Source organism: Pongo abelii, chromosome 10, assembly GCF_028885655.2.
Source record: "Pongo abelii isolate AG06213 chromosome 10, NHGRI_mPonAbe1-v2.0_pri, whole genome shotgun sequence".
NCBI classification, from domain to species: Eukaryota; Metazoa; Chordata; class Mammalia; order Primates; family Hominidae; genus Pongo; species Pongo abelii.
The window spans coordinates 68,586,114-68,605,726 of record NC_071995.2 but is presented as its reverse complement, the minus strand read 5'-3'; the positions used below and the strand labels follow the sequence as shown (position 1 = coordinate 68,605,726).

Below are 19,613 nucleotides of genomic sequence, written 5' to 3'. Positions count from 1 at the left end.
AATGAGGATGACAGATGGGGCAGATGTACAAAGAGATTATTTGGCAATCATGGAGGAAAGACGGAAAATAAGGAAGAGGCAGGGGGTGGTGGCTCACATGCAATCCCAGCACTTTGGGAGGCTAAGGTGGCAGGATCATGTGAGCTCAGGAGTTTGAGACCAGCTGGGGCAACATGGCGAAACCCTATCTCTACAAAATTATACAAAAATTTGGCTGGGCACGCTAGCTCATGCTTGTAATCCCAGCACTTTGGGAGGCTGAGGCGGGTGGATCACGAGATCAGGAGTTCGAGACCAGCCTGGCCAACACAATGAAACCCTATCTCTACTAAAAATATAAAAATTAGCTGGGCGTGGTGGCGGGCGCCTGTAATCCCAGCTACTCGGGAGGCTGAGGCAGGAGAATCGCTTGAACCCAGGAGGTGGAGGTTGCAGTGAGCCGAGATTGTGCCACTGCACTCCAGCCTCAGCAACAGAGCTAGACTCCAATTCAAAAAAAAAAAAAAAAATACAAAAATTAGCTGGGCATGGTGGTGTGCACCTGTGGTCCCGGCTACTTGGGAGGCTGAGGTGGGAGAATCACTTGAGCCCAGGAGGTTGAAACTGCAGTGAGCCATGATCACGTCACTGGACTCCAGCCCGGGTGACAGAGCAAGGCCCTGTCTCAAAAGAAAATAAGAAAGACACTTAGAAGGCTTTCAAAGTAATCCAACACAAAATGAAGGGACTCCAGGTAAAGACAATAAAATAAGGAAAAAAGGGAACAGGCAAGAAAATTATTTTCAAAAAGGGAATTTCATGATCACAGAATTAGATTTAGCTGTCATTACTGTTGTTACTCATTTTGACTATGCTACAATAGCAAACCAACATCTGAAAAATTCTACAAATATGCCTATCATTTTCCATAGACACCTATTTTTATTTTTTGTCATTATACTGAATATGCAATTCATGACATCATTTCCCACGCTAGGACAGCTAAGGTGTGATAGAAAGAAAACACGATTTAGAGACAGGTATTGGAAGCTCAACTGTCCTACCTGTTCCTGTACAACATGAGTGAGTCATTTAATGTCTCTGAGCCCCTATTGCAACTGAGAAAGCATGTTGTAAATTATCAGGTCCTATACAGATGTAATGTGGTACTGTTATGCCTTTAAGAAAAGCTTTTGGCACCAACCCATGGATTGGCTGCCTTTTTTGTTATAAGGTTGAATTTATTTCTATAGCAAATACAATCACTTCTAATTCTAAAGAGTCTAGAAATTTCTGTATCAATGAATACTAATGTTTTAATGACCATACTGTGACAAAAACAAGAAGCAAATATTATTTGTGCTATAAATATAGCTTGCTTTCTTTCTAAATAACATTAAACAAACAAACAAACAAAAAAGACAGGGTCTTTCTATGTTGCCCAGGCTAGAGTGCAGTAGCTATTCACAGGCACTATTATGACGCACTACAGCCTGCAATACCTGGACTCAAGCAACCCTCCTGCCTCAGCCTCCTGAGTAACCGGAACTAAGGGCACACATCATCACACTTGGCTTCCTAAGTCACATTTCAAAAAAAAAAAAGGAAAAAAGAATTCATTTTGGTTCAGGAATTTTGCCATACTTTGTCTTTTCCTGTGAGAACAGAAAAATTGTATTGATGTCAAGCCTGCTTATGGAATTCTGGGGCTTTCTGGTGCTGGTAGATTTATTCAGTATATAAAATGAATATTATAGAACTTACTGTTGTTATTCATTTTGACTATGCATTTGTCATTCCATATTTCAGGTCTGTTGGGAACCAAGAAGAACAAAGTGCTTTAAATTTATGGCTAATGATAAATATTGATATATTAAAATTATTTTTTGATTTCATTTATTATTAGTTCTCATATTTTGTAATACTTCACTGGTTACTATGTGTATGAGTGTGATGAGTGGAAAAACCAGAGGCTATATAAATGCACACATCTGTGCATTGATACCTTTAACCATTCGCATAAATTATATAAGTCAAGTAGGATTTCCTAATTATGTATGATCTGTCATATGATCAGAAGATTATAGGTACATGACTAAATTTTCAAGTAGCATTAAAAATTTTCTCTGTCTCCATATATATGTATACATATATGTAGTACATACACACACAGACATTTTATATGAAATGTGCACCCCTGATAGAAGTATCTAATAAAATTTTGAAAACTTTTTAAAACCATCAGAGTTTTTATTGGGCTTAGATTTAAAGGGAGTCTGAAAACTATTTAGTTTCTGCAGCATGCATAGCAATAGTGGACAACTGCCAGAAAAGGGCTTTATCACAGTATAAATGGGGTTTTAAGTGTTTGTTTCCAGTGCAGGTTCTCGCAGCCCAGGCACTTCCCAGTCTCATTGTTCCTTTGTTCTAGCGGATGTACAAAGGATTGACTGTTTTGTTTTCTGCCTCAGAAAGATTAGATAAAGTCTGCATTTCTGAACTTCACGCTCTAGACACGCAACCTTAAAATTTATTTCTATATCTTACATTTTGTGGATTATATGTGTTTAGATTCTACTGATCATGACATTATTTTTTAAAATTTTTATCTGGCTTGATAGTACATGTAGACGACAGTATTGATTCCTTTTGAACTATCACTAGAAGCAGCTGTCCCTCTCATCCTTGTCCTTAAAATGCCACTTCAGCAAAAGTATGTTATCTCAATTGGGTACGACAGCATTGTTCTTGAGTTTCACTGGCTATTAGAATCTCATAGTCTCCTCTATATCTTGTTAGTTCTCAAAACTGCCTTGGAATATAAGTATTATTATTGTACTCCCCAGACAGATAGGACAGTGGAGGCTTAGACAGGTTAAATAGCTTGCCCAAAGTCTCATGACTTTGTTAGAGCTGAGATTTGAATTTAATTCTGACTCCAAAGCCCATGCTGTCTGCCATTACATTTCACTGCTTCTGTGGCAATATTTTCACCTAATTATAGGAATAATAATAATAATAACAGCTAACATTGACCATTTACTACATGCCAGACACAGTTCTAACTACTTTTTATATAATATTCAATGTAATCTTCATAACAATTCTACTAAAAAGATATTATTATCAGGATTGCACAAATGAGGAAACTGAGGCACAGGGAGGTTAAGGAATTGCCCAAAGCGCACAGCTACAAATAGGAGAGCCCAATTCAAGCCCAGGCTGTCAAACTCTAGAACATATGTTCTTCAGGTGAACCAAAGGGCCGTGCTGTGGTGTGAACCATGCAACCTTGTCTTCCAAGCTTGCCTGTGTTTCGGGCACTCTGTTAATTTTTGTCATAGTTACTGCTGCCTCAGCTTGCTTGTCAGCTAACATTTATGTTATTATTAATTATTGATGTTATAAATGTGGCATATATAATTTTGCAGTATGATGTACTTAGCATAAATCATAGCAAAAAACATAGAAACATTAGATTTCATAGGCTCTATTAAGCCTATGGTGTCTATTGGTCAGCCATACATAGTCTTATGAGTTGTCCGTTTATAACTGCCTTTTGAATATAGAGTAAGGCTATCTTATTTATTTTATATGTTAATTACAAGTGAACATCATCTTAAAACATATAAGAAGGTTATATCTTCTAATAAGGGCTGGAATTCCTGGTGTTATATTGTGAGCACAATATAGTCTACCAGGAAGTAGTGAAGTTTCTATAGCCATGCCATTATAATATCTGACCTGACCCTTCAATATTGGTCTCCAATATCTTGATCCCACTTTCTAGACCAAGAACCATGTTGGATTTCTGAAGATTTCTCATAAAGATGTCTCTCAATAGTTCTACTCTCAGCACTCAGGGTAGGGGTAGCCCCTTATTTCTTAGACTTTACTGCCCGCTGTACCAAAAGAATGGCTTCTCACTAAATATCATTGATTTAGTTCCTAACCCTGATATGCTTTTTATTCTATTCAAGTTCAATGGTGGAGATTCAACATAGGCAAAGCAGGTCTTCTCAGACTGATCCTTGGCTTTGAGAGTTTAAATAAGGTGAACAGCTGGGTGCAAGATTTGTTCATTCCTACTTACTCTGGGTGCTCTGGCAGCACCAAAGTGCCCCAAAACTGAGATTTTAAAAATCTAGGGATATAGGTGGCCAGATGTGGTGGCTCACACCTGTAATCCCAGCACTTTGGGAGGCTGAGGCGGGCAGATCACCTGAAGTCAAGAGTTCGAGACCAGCCTGGCCAACATGGTGAAACCCTGTCTCTATTAAAAATACAAAAAAAAAATTATCCGGACACAGTGGCATGTGCCTATAATCCCAGCTACTAGGGAGGCTGAGGCAGGAGAACTGCTTGAACCCGGGAGGCGGAGGTTGCAGTGAGCCGAGATCGTGCCACTGCACTCCAGCCTGTGTGACAAGAGCGAGACTCCATCTTAAAAAAAAAAAAAAAAAAAATCTAGTGATATAGGGAATCCCAGCTACTGGGAGAATCCATTTTGGTAAGCAAACTTATCCTAGGTTTATAATCAGACGTGTATCTTTTGTGGTTGTCTAATATCTAAAAACCACCCAAAGTTACATATACTAGACACCAACAATCTACAACCTAGGAAGAAGTTCAGTGTATATCTCAAATTATTTCTTAATATCTGTATTTTCTGTTGAGGTCTTTAGTATTTATCCAGGCATAACCTGGATGTTTGTCAATGTTTGAAAAATTTGCTAAACTGCAAGCCAAAGAAAATATAACTTTGCCTGGACTTTCAAGATCAGAGCTACCTTAACAACAAAAAAAAGTTTTAGTAGAAAAAGGAATTCATATGACTTGTAGCTAAATGGGTGTTTTGTTTTTTTTTAAGAAAGTGAAAGGGTAGGTTTGGAAGTGAAGCAAAATGCCAATTTATTTCACAAATAACAGATTTTTGAGAAAAATGAACCTGGACTGCAGTAAAATAAGCAGTTATTTGCAAAAGTCTTCAAGCCATGTTCTTTATTTTTTTTCTTTTTCTTTCTTTTTTTTTTTTTTTTTTTTTTTTTTTTGTATTGCCTTGCAGATCCTTTACCTCCTGCTAGGTTTGGAGTCAGTAAAGAGAAGACGACTTCAACCAGCTTGCATGTTTGGTGGACTCCTTCTTCCGGAAAAGTCACCTCATATGAGGTGCAATTATTTGATGAAAATAACCAAAAGATACAGAGGGTTCAAATTCAAGAAAGTACTTCATGGAATGAATACACTTTTTTCAATCTCACTGCTGGTAGTAAATACAATATTACCATCACAGCTGTTTCTGGAGGAAAACGTTCTTCTTCAGTTTATACCAATGGATCAACAGGTAAGACCTGTTTATTTTATAGCTGAGTAGTTAATAGGATACTTTTCAAGTTATACTTTTTTCAAGGAATAGGAGTAAGATTGCTACTCCAGAGCAAAGTTAATTAATTAGCAATTAGTTAAATTTTTAAAAAGAGCTTGTGGGATACAGTGGACAGACTGGACTGAAAATAGGATGCGTGACTATGCTGGCAACTTGTTGAGTGGTTTTGAAGAAGTCATGGGACTTCTGTGGAATTGGAGTTTTCTCCAATTTGGAATAGATACTCCCTAATGGCCCTCCTAACTCAAATCCAAAGCAAGAAGACTTTCTGCCCCATTTTCTAAGTTTGTGCCATAAAACTTACTTTTTAGATGTTTTTATTCTTTGTATACTGTTCTCATAACATCAAGTCGTAATGTTTCCTAAATATTCCTATGTTTGAAACAAGTCTTTGTTTCTTCAATGTGGTGAAAAATAAGCCAGCTGTGCACCCACATATTATGATATACATGGCACATCACTACCTCCTTCCATAAAGTACATGTCTTTCATGTCATTTGCTCTCCCCTCATTTTCTCTCTTTTTAAAATATTTTTATAATACTTTAAGTTCTGGGATATTTATGCTTTAAGTTCTGGGTTACATGTGCAGAACGTGCAGGTTTGTTACATAGGTATACACATGCCATGGTAGTTTGCTGCACCCATCAACCCGTCATCTACATTAGATATTTTTCCTAATGCTATCCCTTCCCTATCCCCCTCACCCCACAACAGGTCCCGGTGTATGATGTTCCCCTCCCTGTGTCCATGTGTTCTCATTGTTCAGCTCCCATTTATGAGTGAGAACATGCAGTGTTTGGTTTTCTGTTCCTATGTTAGTTTGCTGAAAATGGTGGTTTCCAGCTTCATCCATGTCCCTGCAAAGGACATGAACTCATCCTTTTTTATGGCTGCCTAGTATTCCATGGTGTATATGTGCCACATTTTCTCTCTCTTTTTTAAATCTTCCTCTCCATTTTTCTTCTTCTATAGTTCTTTCCTTCCTCTCTTCCACTTACTGCTGTGCAATGTTATATACTTCACTGGCAAAAGCTACCTTAATACCTATTAAGTGGGGGAGGCAGACAAGTAAATTATGATGTAACTTGAGGCTTCAGACTTTGAAAAGAGCACTAATCAAAGTTCCAGTGAAATTTCCAGAATCCTGTTATTTACTATGCTATTACCAAGTTAAGATGTACAGAGGAACATAAATGAATGTGTGACTTCTAATTAAATGTGTCTATGTCTCCTATAAGGGAATTATGAATGACATTTGGACATGTATTTTATCCTACTAGTGCCATCTCCAGTGAAAGATATTGGTATTTCCACAAAAGCCAATTCTCTCCTGATTTCCTGGTCCCATGGTTCTGGGAATGTGGAACGATACCGGCTGATGCTAATGGATAAAGGGATCCTAGTTCATGGTGGTGTTGTGGACAAACATGCTACTTCCTATGCTTTTCATGGGCTGACCCCTGGCTACCTCTACAACCTCACTGTTGTGACTGAGGCCGCAGGGCTGCAAAACTACAGGTGGAAACTAGTCAGGACAGGTAAGTTCCCCCTAGCTAGCTGAAGAAGAATAAAGTGAAATCAAAGGAATGTTTAATAAATCAAGTTTATTATATGAATAACAGTAATATAGGACAAATTGAAACTCTTATAAGGTATAGAAGACCCATATCTACTTTTCTATTCAGAAAAAGAAGGATTCTCTTTCATTCTAAAGTTTAGGCTAGCCCTTGGCAACATTTTGAAGTAGGCAAAGTTAATTACTGACATGGACCTAGCTTCTCCTCTTCTCTTTTTAATACTCCATCTCCTTGCTAAGGATTCCTACTTCCTTTTCTTAACCAGGCATCCACTGTCTTTACGACATCACTCACAGTGAACCAGAGTTACTTTCTCCATGCTATACATAGCCCTACTCCTGTGTGACAGTCATTTCCAAAATTTTCTATCTAACCACATGACCTGGGACCCAATACCACAGGACCTATTCCCACAGCCTACCCTAGACTAATAAATGAATCTATGCTAAGTATTAATGAGTAATTTATACAAACTTTCATTCATTCAGCCAATAGTTATTGAATGTAAGCTAGATGCTGGGCGTTACTGATATAATATCCAAGAGAGACAAAGTCTTTGCCCTCACAGCGCTTACATTTTAGTAGAATCTAATGCTTCTAGCAAGTCTAATGTGTGAATTAAATCTCCTGCCTTGGTAAGTTATCTAATTTTAAGAGAAACTCTAATATATGTAGCGCCTTAGACATTAGTTTCTGGAACTATAGGAGGCTGGTGGGAAAGATATTTGAGGACACCAGTACATTTACATACCTTTTATAGCACACCTCAAATATATGTAGATATTCCTGGCCAAAAATGTTCTATATATCTTAAAAGTTATTTATGTACATCAAGAGCAAATTGCATTCCTGACTGCCTTATGCAAAATCAGAGTGCTATGCCCATTCTTTTTTTTTTTTTTTTTTTTGAGACAGAGTTTTGCTCTTGTTGGCTGGGCTGGAGTGCAATGGTGCGATCTCAGCTCACTGCAACCACCTCGGCCTCCCAGGTTCAAGTGATTCTCTTGCTTCAGCCTCCCGAGTAGCTAAGATTGCAGGCGCCTGCCACCACGCACAGCTAATTTTTGTATTTTTCGTAGAGACGGGGTTTCACCATGTTGGCCAGGCTGGTCTTGAACTCCTGAATTCAGGTGATTCACCCGCCTTGGCCTCCCAAAGTGTTGGGATTACAGGCATGAGCCACTGCTCCCGGCCGCCCATTCTTTTAAGGAAACTTCATTAATTTATATTCTAGAAAGAGTATTCACCAAAGGGTATCTCCTTCTCAGTCATTTTCCTTTGATGAAGTAGTAACACAACTCATTAACTTTATCATGATTTAATATAAAAATTAAAGTAGTTTTATCACATAAAATTTTGTAATCACCAATCAATTTGATCGATCTATTTACTATGTACTCAATATTATTGAATATTAATATATAAAGGCGATAAGAAATGAGGCAGATGGCAGACCTCTTTGTGCATTCCACTTAAAGAATTTCTGAACTGGAAAGGACCATTGTAGGTCTTTGACCTAGCCTCATTTGCCAAAAAGAAACACCATAAGGCTCAGTGAAGTAGAAAGAGCTGTCCAGAGTTTCCCAGCTGACTAATGGCCCAGTGTGAACCAGAATCCAGGCTTCTGCCTGCCAAGGTTTTGGCCTTGCCACTAGGCATATAGCTTACCTTTGGTTTTACAACATTACTTTTTGCCTCTTTAAAACTTTTTTTTATTTTTATTTTTTCACCATCTGAAGAGGATAATGTTTGCCTCTTGAAGTGCTTGTTTTCTCCAGAGCAAGGAATGTGGCTTGCAGAAATAAAATTACAGGTCAAAATTTGGCCATAGGACTGGTGAGAGATCCTGAGTAAAAGTCTCCTTTCTGTTCTTTCCTAATTAGCCCCCATGGAAGTCTCAAATCTGAAGGTGACAAATGATGGCAGTTTGACCTCTCTAAAAGTCAAGTGGCAAAGACCTCCTGGAAATGTGGATTCTTACAATATCACCCTGTCTCACAAAGGGACCATCAAGGAATCCAGAGTATTAGCACCTTGGGTTACTGAAACTCACTTTAAAGAGTTAGTCCCTGGACGACTTTATCAAGTTACTGTCAGCTGTGTCTCTGGTGAACTGTCTGCTCAGAAGATGGCAATGGGCAGAACATGTGAGTCTTGGGCTCCAGAATGTTCCTTGGTTGCTCAAATCACTCTCTGATCCACCTTAAAATAGGACAAAATAAGTTAGCAGGAAAACTCCTTTCCCAATCTGAGAAGCGGAGCCTATGTAACTGAAGGTGTCTGGAGTATGGCCCATTCTTCTCAGTCACTTAGGCAACCGAGTTTGGATTTCTGAATGATCTGCATGTTGTTTCTGTCTTATGCTTTTTCATGTCACATCACTTAAGTAGCATAAATGCATTAGCATTGATACCAGTATATAAAACGTTTCTGATTCATTCTTACAGTGAGAACCAGTTAGCATTTAACCATGTTTTCCATACATTATTTTATTAATTTATGTCCTCAAACACTTATCTATCCAGTGCCTTATATGTATAAATTACTGTACTATTGTTAAAACGAATAAGACATGCTACTTGCCTTTAAGGCAGGATCCAGCAAACCACCCCATCTGGTGCCAAATCTGGTCTGTGGCCTGATTTTGTTTAGCCCTCAAGCTAAGAGTGGTTTTTACATGTTTAAAGGTTGTACAAACAAATAAGCAAACAAACAAGAAAAAGATGAGGCAGAGACCACATGTGTCCTGCAAAACCTGAAATATTTACTACGTGATCCTTACAGAAAAAACTGTCCAACTCCTGCTTTAGAAAACTTTCATTTTGGTCACACAGACGTGGAATGCACACATGTACAAAAATAAAAATAGTACATTTTAATAATAGTGACTGTATTGATATTTGCATGTATCAGGCACTGACTAAATAATTTATACCCATTATTTCATTTAGTTCTCACAACAAAACTGTGAGAGATGTCCTGTTATTATTACCATTATACAGATAATTCAAAGAGGTCAAATAATTTGTCCATAGTCATCCAGCCAGTAAGTGGTGGAGCTAGAATTTAAACCAGGCTATTTGATTCCAAAGTCCATTCTCTCTGCTATTAGAGGTCTGAAGTAAGAGCTATATGGTCAAAAAGGAAAGATAAAATTTTCCTTCAAAAGAGCAGTAAAAACTTGGAGGAAATGGGGGCAGGGTGCAGTGGCTCATGCCAATAATCCCAGCACTTTAGGAGGCTGAGGTGGAGGGTTGCTTGAGCCCAGGAGTTTGAGACCAACCTCGGCAACATAATGAGACCTCGTCTCTACAAAAAAAAAAAAAAAAAAAATTAATTAGCTGGGCATGGTGACATGTGCCTGTGGTCCTAGCTACTCAGGAGGCTGAGCTGGGAGGATTGCTTGAGCCCTGTGGCTGAGCCATGATTGCATCACTTCACCCCAGCCTAGCAATAGAGTGTGACCCTGTCTCAAAAAAAAAAAAAAAAAACTTGGAGGAAATAGAAATGGTCTTTGATAAGGACCTAAAAAATGTAACGTTTGTGACAAAGAGGGAAAAGAGGGAAGAGCTTTTGGGGTGAAGGGGACAAAATAAGCAAAGTCTCAGAGGCAGAAGGGCCCAGGAGACTTGCAGGTCTACAGAACATACAACTGGAGGCCAGCTTTCCAAAGGGTAGGGAAGGAGAGAGGATGGCTTCAGAAAGTAGTCTCAGTTAAGACTTGGAAGGATATGGGGTCTGAACTGAAAGAGCCAAAAATGTAAGCAGAGGGCTTGACATTTTATTCTGCAGATTATAGAGAGACCTTGAATGTTTTTAAGCCAAAAGAAAAAAAAAAGAGCTTAATCTTACAAGAACATTAATCTTTTTAGTTGGAAAAGAAAGGAATGCCTCATGATCATGACATCCAATATCTCTTCCAAAGGATGCCACATATCACTAGATTATTAACACTATAACAGAAGATTACATTACTGATATTACTAAAATGATTTTAGCAGACATTTCTTGTGTGTCAAATGTCTCCGAAATAAAGAACACTCATTTGCAATCCACAGACATCAAGAGGGGATAGAAGTGTTTTGAACTGTAGATATTGTGTCTCCTATCTACTGTTGCCCAAGAAAAGTAAATGAATATCCTTACTTTGGGTCTGTAATATCTCCTTTTTGACATCATTTCACCATTTAGTTCCAGACAAAGTTGCAAACCTGGAGGCAAACAATAATGGCAGGATGAGGTCTCTTGTAGTGAGCTGGTCGCCCCCTGCTGGAGACTGGGAGCAGTATCGGATCCTACTCTTCAATGATTCTGTGGTGCTGCTCAACATCACTGTGGGAAAGGAAGAAACACAGTATGTCATGGATGACATGGGGTTCGTACCGGGAAGACAGTATGAGGTGGAAGTCATTGTTGAGAGTGGAAATTTGAAGAATTCTGAGCGTTGCCAAGGCAGGACAGGTAGGCAAATATGAAGATGTTAATACCAATGGAAGAGTAATTTGTTCCCTCTCCCAGGTAACCCAGGTAACTGCCATAACTGCTAATATCATACCCTGGTGTTTTCTGAATTTGAGATATTAAGGACTTTAAGGCTACCATGGGGTTTCTAACACCTAATTTGTCAAATTAGAACATTTAAAATCACTTCCACTAGTAACTCCATTATTTCATGAAAGAAAGCCATTTTAAACACCAAAAGAGTAAGATAGATACACTCTGAAAATAAAGACTAACCCTTCCCACAAAAGAAGAACCTTTTGCTAGTGATCAGCATTAGGGAACCATTGCCTTGACCTCATGTTGACTAATGTGGGGATTTCAGGTACCAAGGAAGAGTGATTAAAGTGGAGAGGGATATATCTGGATTTTAGGGAAGGGAAGAATAAGGCTACTGAAATGAGAAAACAGGCTCAAAGAGGTTATAACTTGCCCAAAGCTTTGCAATATAATCGTGACAGCAAGAATACCAAGACTCATGTTTCAGTATCCTCATACTGTCAAATACTTGTACTTATATTGTCAAATAAGAGAGTTGTACTTCCAAGTTCAACATTTCCTTGATAATCCTTGTAATGTGAAATACTCCATATTTAGAGTGAAATTCAAATACCTTCTCTCTTAGTTCGCCTGATAATAGGGAAATAACTACATGGATTCACTGTTCTTCTTAGAACAATGTCAAAGAAAAGGATCATGACACCCATTTAGCTTGCCAACTGTGTCTTGCAGTAATCTCCTCATCTTCCAAATATTAATATCCACTGGATGATGATCAAAGACCTACAGCAGCTTAAACTAAGAGACTTTTAGTATTTCACAGGACAAGCGTCTCCGTCGTCTCCAATATTTTATCACTCACCTCAAATAACTTGGAAATGTAAGATCACGGAACATTAGGGGCTCTCAGCATGTCAGCATAATTCTCAGGAGAACATTTATTTGTTTATTATTTTTACATTTTGAGACAGAGTCTTGCTCTGTCTCCCAGGCCTAGGCTGGAGTGCAGTGGTACAATCTCGGCTCGCTGCAACCCCCACCTCCTAGGTTCAAGCAATTCTTGTGCCTCAGCCTCCCAAGTATCTGGGATTACAGGCATGTGCCACCAGACTCAGCTAATTTTTGTACTTTTAGTAGAGACAGGATTTTACCATGTTGGCCAGGCTGGTCTCAAACTGGCCTCAAGCAGTCTGCCTACCTTGGCCTCCCAAAGTGCTAGGATCACAGGCATAAGCCACGGCACCAGGCCAAACTTTTGTTTTTCTTTTTCTTTCTTTTTTATTTTTGAGATAGAGTTTCACTCTTGTTGCCCAGGCTGGAGTGCAATGGCACGATCTTGGCTCACTGCAACCTCTGCCTCCCAGGTTCAAACGATTCTCCTGCCTCAGCCTCCCAAGTAGCTAGGATCACAGGCATGCGCCACCACACCTGGCTAATTTTGCATTTTTAGTAGAGACGGGGTTTCACCATATTGGCCAGGCTGGTTTCAAACTCTGGACCTCAGGTGACCCACCCGCCTCGACCTCCCAAAGTGCTGGGATTACTGGTGTGAGCCACTGCACTCGGCCCAAACTTTTCTTAAACTGTGTCTCCAGTTTACCTTATTCAGGTAACTTGAAGTAGGCCTCGATGTAAATAATCAAATTATTTCTCTATACTGAAGAAGGAAGATGGAGAGTTAGGGACTCAATTAGAATGGATTTATAGAAAATTTATGGATGCAAAATTTACAATAAAATTTTTAATACTTGATTCTTTCATAATTTAAGGCAGCAACACTTTATTCTTTTCTTTTCTTTTTTTTTTTTTTTTTTTTTTTGAGATGGAGTCTTGCTCTGTTGCCTAGGCTGGAGTGCAGTGGCACCATCTCAGCTCACTGCAACTGCAACCTCCACCTCCCCCGTTTAAGCAATTCTCATGCCTCAGCCTCCTGCTGAGACTACAGATGTGAGCCACCACGCCTGGCTAATTTTTGTATTTTTAGTAGAGATGGAGTTTTGCCATATTGGCCAGGGTGGTCTCAAACTCCTGACCTCAAGTGATCCACCCGCCTCGGCCTCTCAAAGTTCTGGGATTACAGACGTGGGCCACCGCGCCCGACCAACAGTTTATTCTTAATGTCTCCTAGAAATTGTAATAATAAAACCTTTTAAAGGAATCAATTTTGAGACAAGTCCTCAATTAGATGCTATTATTGCCAGCCAACTTGCCCTTCTGTGAACACATCAGTGTCCGCCACCTCAGAAATGAGGGAAAGTTGCACTTGGTCTCCTCAACCTATGGGGGTAACAGATACTCCTAACTCCACCTAAATACTCAAACAGGAACTTTTCTTTGTGATTTTGTAAATGACAAGATTGGAGTAAATATTTTTGTATTACAGAATTCATATAAAAAGATAAACTCAAAGTATTATATAGTCAAAAATCAATGACTTTTCTGGCAAGATGTTTTCTCATTGAGTCTCTGTTTCTGGTTACATTACATGGACAAAGTTTTTTGTGATAAGATTTTGTTTTAATGCTCAGAGACATTCATGAAACAAATGTTGAACTGAAACACTCTTAAGGATGGAAGAGGAGAACTCTCAAAAGTATACTCTATGAATGTGCCTCAGTCCATCAATGACCCAAGTCTCCATTGCTTTTTCCTCAGTCCCGCTGGCTGTCCTCCAGCTTCGTGTCAAACATGCCAATGAAACCTCACTGAGCATCATGTGGCAGGCCCCTGTAGCAGAATGGGAGGAATACATCATTTCCCTAGCTGACAGAGACCTCTTACTGATCCACAAGTCACTCTCCAAAGATGCTAAAGAATTCACTTTTACTGACCTGGTGCCTGGACGAAAATACATGGCTACAGTCACCAGTATTAGTGGAGACTTAAAAAATTCCTCTTCAGTAAAAGGAAGAACAGGTTGTAACCTTTATAAATTTTACATTTTAAAGTGTTCTGTCTGCTGAATTACTATTTAACATGCAATTTACAACTATTCATTAACTGCCTATTATGTACTGGGCATTGTTTTATGGAACCTTTGTATTGTGTTTGTTTTCTATTTTACCAATTTCAATTCTTATCTTTATGAGTTCCTTCTTTTTACTTTGCTTGGATTTAGTTTGCTAAACTTGAAAAAGAGTAAAGAACAACCGTTTCAAGGAGTTTTGCTGTAAAGGAGAGCAGAGAAATAGGGCAGCATCTAGAAGAGGAACTATGGTTGGAAGGAGGATGATTTTTTAAAGGCAGAAGAAGTAACAGCATGTTTTATGCTGGAGGAAATGATCTAGAAGATATAGAAGGGAAATCATGATGATGTAAAGTGAGAGGGAAGAATTGCTGCAGTTATTCCATAAGTAGGCAAGAGGTATTGGGATCTAGAGCACAAGTGAAGGAACTGGCTTTAGAAAGGAGCATGGGGAATCTAACCTCAATGTCAGCTGGCGTATTAGTCTGTTTTCACACTACTATAAAGATCCTACCCAAGACTGGGTAATTCATAAAGGAAAGAGGTTTAATTGACTCACAGTTCCACATGGCTAGGGAGGCCTCAGGAAACTTACAATCATAGTGGAAGTTCAGTTAGAATGGCGATCATTAAAAAGTCAAGAAACAACAGGTGCTGGAGAGGATGTGGAGAGATACAAACACTTTTACACTGTTGGTGGGACTGTAAACTAGTTCAACCATTGTGGAAGACAGTCTGGCGATTCCTCAAGGATCTAGAACTAGAAATACCATTTGACCCAGCCATCCCATTACTAGGTATATACCCAAAAGATTATAAATCATGCTGCTATAAAGACACATGCACACGTATGTTTATTGCAGCACTATTCACAATAGCAAAGACTTGGAACCAACCCAAATGTCCATCAATGATAGACTGGATTAGGAAAATGTGACACATATTACACCATGGAATACTATGCAGCCATAAAAAAGGATGAGTTCATGTCCTTGGTAAGGACGTGGATGAAGCTGGAAACCATCATTCTGAGCAAACTATCCCAAGGACAGAAAACCAAACACCACATGTTGTCACTCATAGGTGGGAATTGAACAATGAGAACACTTGGACACAGGGTGGGGAACATCACACACCAGGGCCTGTTGTGGGGTGGGGGGAGGGTGAAGGGATAGCATTAGGAGATATATCTAATGTAAATGACAAGTTAATGGGTACAGCACACCAACATGGCACATGTATACCTATGTAACAAAACTGCATGTTGTGCACATGTACCCTAGAACTTAAAGTATAATAAAATTAATTAATTAATTAATTTTTAAAAATCATGGTGGAAGGTGAAGGGGAAGCAGGCACCTTCTTCACAAGGTGGCAGGAGGGGAAGTGATGGAGATCAAAGGGGAAAGAGCCCCTTATAAAACCATCAGATCTTGTGAGAAATCACTCACTAACACAAGAACAGCATGGGGGAAACCGCTCCCATGATCCAGTCACCTCTCTCCTTGGACACATGGGGATTACAATTCGAGATGAGATTTGGGTGGGAACACAGAGCCAAACCATATCAGCTAGGAAAGAGAGAGTATGTGGGTGCAGATGCCAATAGGTGGATCATTGTAGGGTGAGCAGTTATCTTCTAATTGCTTTCATTTTTTCAGTGTAATTGGAAGCAAAGTCATCAAGATTTCCCTTTTTAGTTGGATGCCGTGGCTCACATCTGTAATCCCAGCACTTTGGGAGGCCGAGATGGGCAGATCTTGAGGCCAGGAATTCAAGACCAGCCTGGCCAACATGGCAAGATACTCTCGCTACTAAAAATACAAAAATTAGCTGGGAGTGGTGGCACATACCTGTAATCCCAGATACTCGGGAGGCTGAGGCATAAGAATCACTTAAACCCAGGAGGTGGAGGTTGCATGAGTCGAGATCCTGCCACTGCACACTAGCCTAGGTGATAGAGCGAGAACCTGCCTCAAAAAAAAAAAAAAAAAGAAATTTCCTTTTTCAATGTATATACTATTGTCCTGTATCTTATTTTTCTCTCCTCTTTTGATCCCACAAAAATATAATTATTGCTTTATATAGTCAACATCTGTTTAGATTTACCTACCAATTTACTACCTTTTTTCTCATTTTTTCCACCTGCATCTGAGATGTTTTATCTGGGATTATTTTCCTTTATCCTGGAGAACGTTATTCAAATTTCTTCATTGAGAGTTTCTAGGGACAAACTCTCTCAAATTTTGTTTTTGCTGGGCATATTTGTATATAGCTCTCATCTTTATATAGCTCTTGGTCTTGAAAGATATTTTCCTTAAGTTCCAACTCTGTGTTTAAAGTTATTTTCTCTCAGCACATAGAAGATATTATTCTAGTCTTTCTGGGATTTATTGTTGCGCTGAGTCAGCTGTCAGTCTGATTTTTATTTCTCTATGAGTCTGTTTGCTATGACTGCTTTTTTGCCTTTGGGGTTCAGTTGTTTCACAATAATGATCAAGGTGTAGATATATGTCTTTTTGTTTCTCTTGCTTAAGATTGATTGGTATTTTCTACAATCCTGGAAATTCTCAGCTATTAACTCTCCGATATTACCTCTTGCCCCTTCTCCATTCCCCTCTCTGTCATCTTCTGGTATTCTAGAACACATATATACGAACACATCAATATATTTCATGTTTTCCATGTGTTTTCTCTCTGAACTACAGTATAGGTAACTTTCTCATATCTTTGATTCATTTCATTAATTCTTTCTTCAGCTTTGTCTAATCTATTTTAAAATCTACCCACTGTGTTTTAAATTTTAATTGTTATGTTCACTTTTAAGCATTCTCTTTGGCTCTCTTTCAAATTTATGTTGTGCTCTGTTGCTCTTTAGTTATATTTTCATTCCCCTCCTGTATTGTTATATGCAAATTAACAATGTTTATTTTCCATCCTATGTCTGATAATTATAATAGCTGAAATCTTCAGGAGTTAAGTTCTGTTGTCTTTTGATTTTCCTGCCTTTTGTTTATGTTGCTTTATTTCTTTAAATGTATGTGATTTCTTTTTACTGTAAGCTCATTTTCCCTAGAATTTTATTCTGTGGAAATTATTTAAGGCCATGTTTGAAGGTGAGTTTCAGAAAGAATTCTCATTTGATTCTTTCAGGTGCACAAGACTACTATCAAACCAGACCTACTTTAATCTAAATTGTCAACTTTAGGTTTTTTGATCACCTGGGTTTTGTAAATTCAGGTTGCAAACACACTGAAACTATCTTAAGGTTATGAATTCTCAGAGGAAATTGTTTTCTCCATCCAGTATTAAGGAGGCTGAAGTTGTATGGGGAGTAAAGAGAGACTATTTATTTCACTTAGAATGTAGCCTTTCCAATGTTATGCAAGGTCACCTATGAGTTTCTTCAGCCTGGAAAAATCTACACTTTACCTCCTTTCTCCAATATCCTGCAGTGCTATAAAATCAAAGCTTACATTTGCATCTGAAAGGTGCTCTCAACACAATAGTTTGCTTTATGATCCAATTACCTCTCTATCCTTTACTTTTTGGCCTTTGAGAATCCCTTACATTCCTGAGAAGTCATTCATTTACATTTTCATATTTTATCCAATATGCATAGTTGTGTTTATTAGAAGGATTTTCATGGTATCTAGCCTATCATACTGCCAGAAAGGGAAGTCCAAGTCATTGTTTTAGACCTAAGGTCATTTTTATCATCCCCACCACCCATATTGCTGGGTCATATGGTAAATGCATGTTTAACTTTGTAGAAAACTGCCAAACTGCTTTCCAAAGTTTTGTAAAATTTTGCATTCCCACCAGCAATGTATGAAATTTCCACTTCCTCCACATTCTCAGCATGTAGTACATGGTATTAGCAGTTTGTTTTAAAATTTAGCCATTCTAATGGAATAGCCATTATAATAAGATAATGATATCTCATGTGGTTTTAATTTGCCTTTTTCTAATGTCTAATGGCTTTGAGAATCCTTTCACAAGCTTATTTGTCACCCATTTATCTTCTTTGGGGAAGTTTTTGTTCAAATATTTTGCCGGATTTTAAAATAGGATTGTTTGTTTGTCCTTGGTCAAAATGTTTTCTGTTGGTTTTTCATTTTGATGTCTAATTGATCAAATTTTTTCTTTCATAAATCATGCTGTGGTGTCATATCTAAAAATATCTGCCTAAATCAAGGTCACAAAGGTTTTCTCCTAGAAGTTTATAGTTTTCGGTTTTAAATGTAGGTCTGCGACCCATTTTGAGTTAATTTTTATATATGATGTGAGATATGGGTGAAGGTTTTTTTCTTTGCATATAGACATCTGATAATTCTACCTCTATGTATTGAAAAGACTATCTTTTCTCCATGAAATTGCCTTTGGATCTCTAAAAAATCCATTGATAGCATATTTGTTCTTCTATTTCTGGGCTCTCAATTCTGTTCTATCAATCTATGTTTCTGTCTGCCCTTTGCCAGTATTATCCTGTCTTGATTACAAGATTTTTAGTGAAATCAGGTGGTGTTAGTCCTCTAACTTTATTCATCTTTTTCAAAATTGCTTTGGCCACTGTAGCTGTTTGCCTTTCATATAAAATTCAGAATTATAATTGAATCTTTAGAATTGAATCTGATCCATATACAGTAGGATTTTTTTAATGAACACTTTTGTATCTTAATCCAGAAGTCAATGAACTTTGAGAAAGAGGGGTGCCAAGTTTCCCTTTGATTATTATAATTCAGGAAAGAGGCACAAAGAAGAATGTATGTTGACCAAGTGCCAACTTCAAGATCTGTGTATAAGATTTGTTAAACGATAAGTTGGAAGAAATAAATGTTGTTAATTAGGAAAAGGACACAGGCTTAGGGGTTAGACAAATCCAGCTTTCGGTTCCAGGTTGGCTATTTGTTAGTACTGTGATATAGGCTAAATTACTTACATTTTATGATCCTTGGTTTCCTTGTTAATAAATGGAATAATAAAATCAACTTTATAGAGTTCTGAATGGGTGTCAAATAGTGTAACCTTTATGAGACATATAGCTCATAACTGGCACATACTAGGCATTCAGTAGTTGTTGTTATTATCATTATTGTTTTTTAATATATATTATAATTTATATTAGTATCACATGTTCATGTATAATAACAGCCCCTTTAAGAATGTGCCGGTATAGAACTAACCAGTTTGCTAGACCATAA

General features: G+C 38.2%; 1 protein-coding gene and 1 long non-coding RNA gene across 5 annotated transcripts in view; one reads left to right on the top strand and one right to left on the bottom strand.

Moving 5' to 3' along the window:
* PTPRB (protein tyrosine phosphatase receptor type B) overlaps nucleotides 1-19,613 on the top strand; it is a 121,290-nt gene that overhangs the window by 35,636 nt on the left and 66,041 nt on the right. For 2 of the 3 annotated variants that reach the window (XM_024257344.3, XM_024257345.3), the window contains 5 exons: nucleotides 5,045-5,323; nucleotides 6,648-6,905; nucleotides 8,828-9,091; nucleotides 11,136-11,405; nucleotides 14,100-14,360. In XM_024257344.3, the coding sequence (XP_024113112.2) occupies nucleotides 5,045-5,323; nucleotides 6,648-6,905; nucleotides 8,828-9,091; nucleotides 11,136-11,405; nucleotides 14,100-14,360 (1,332 nt within the window). The remainder of the gene's footprint in view (nucleotides 1-5,044; nucleotides 5,324-6,647; nucleotides 6,906-8,827; nucleotides 9,092-11,135; nucleotides 11,406-14,099; nucleotides 14,361-19,613) is intronic. The other variant, XM_054527399.2, reaches the window with a different exon arrangement.
* Nucleotides 1-19,613, bottom strand: part of LOC129049161 (uncharacterized) — a 58,535-nt gene that overhangs the window by 7,319 nt on the left and 31,603 nt on the right. The window contains exons 3-4 of one of the 2 annotated variants that reach the window (XR_008511993.1): nucleotides 11,091-11,276; nucleotides 8,998-9,146 (exon numbers count right to left, since the gene is read on the bottom strand). This is a non-coding gene — a long non-coding RNA (uncharacterized LOC129049161). Of the gene's footprint in view, nucleotides 1-8,642; nucleotides 9,147-11,090; nucleotides 11,277-19,613 lie in introns of those variants that run through there. The other variant, XR_010135798.1, reaches the window with a different exon arrangement.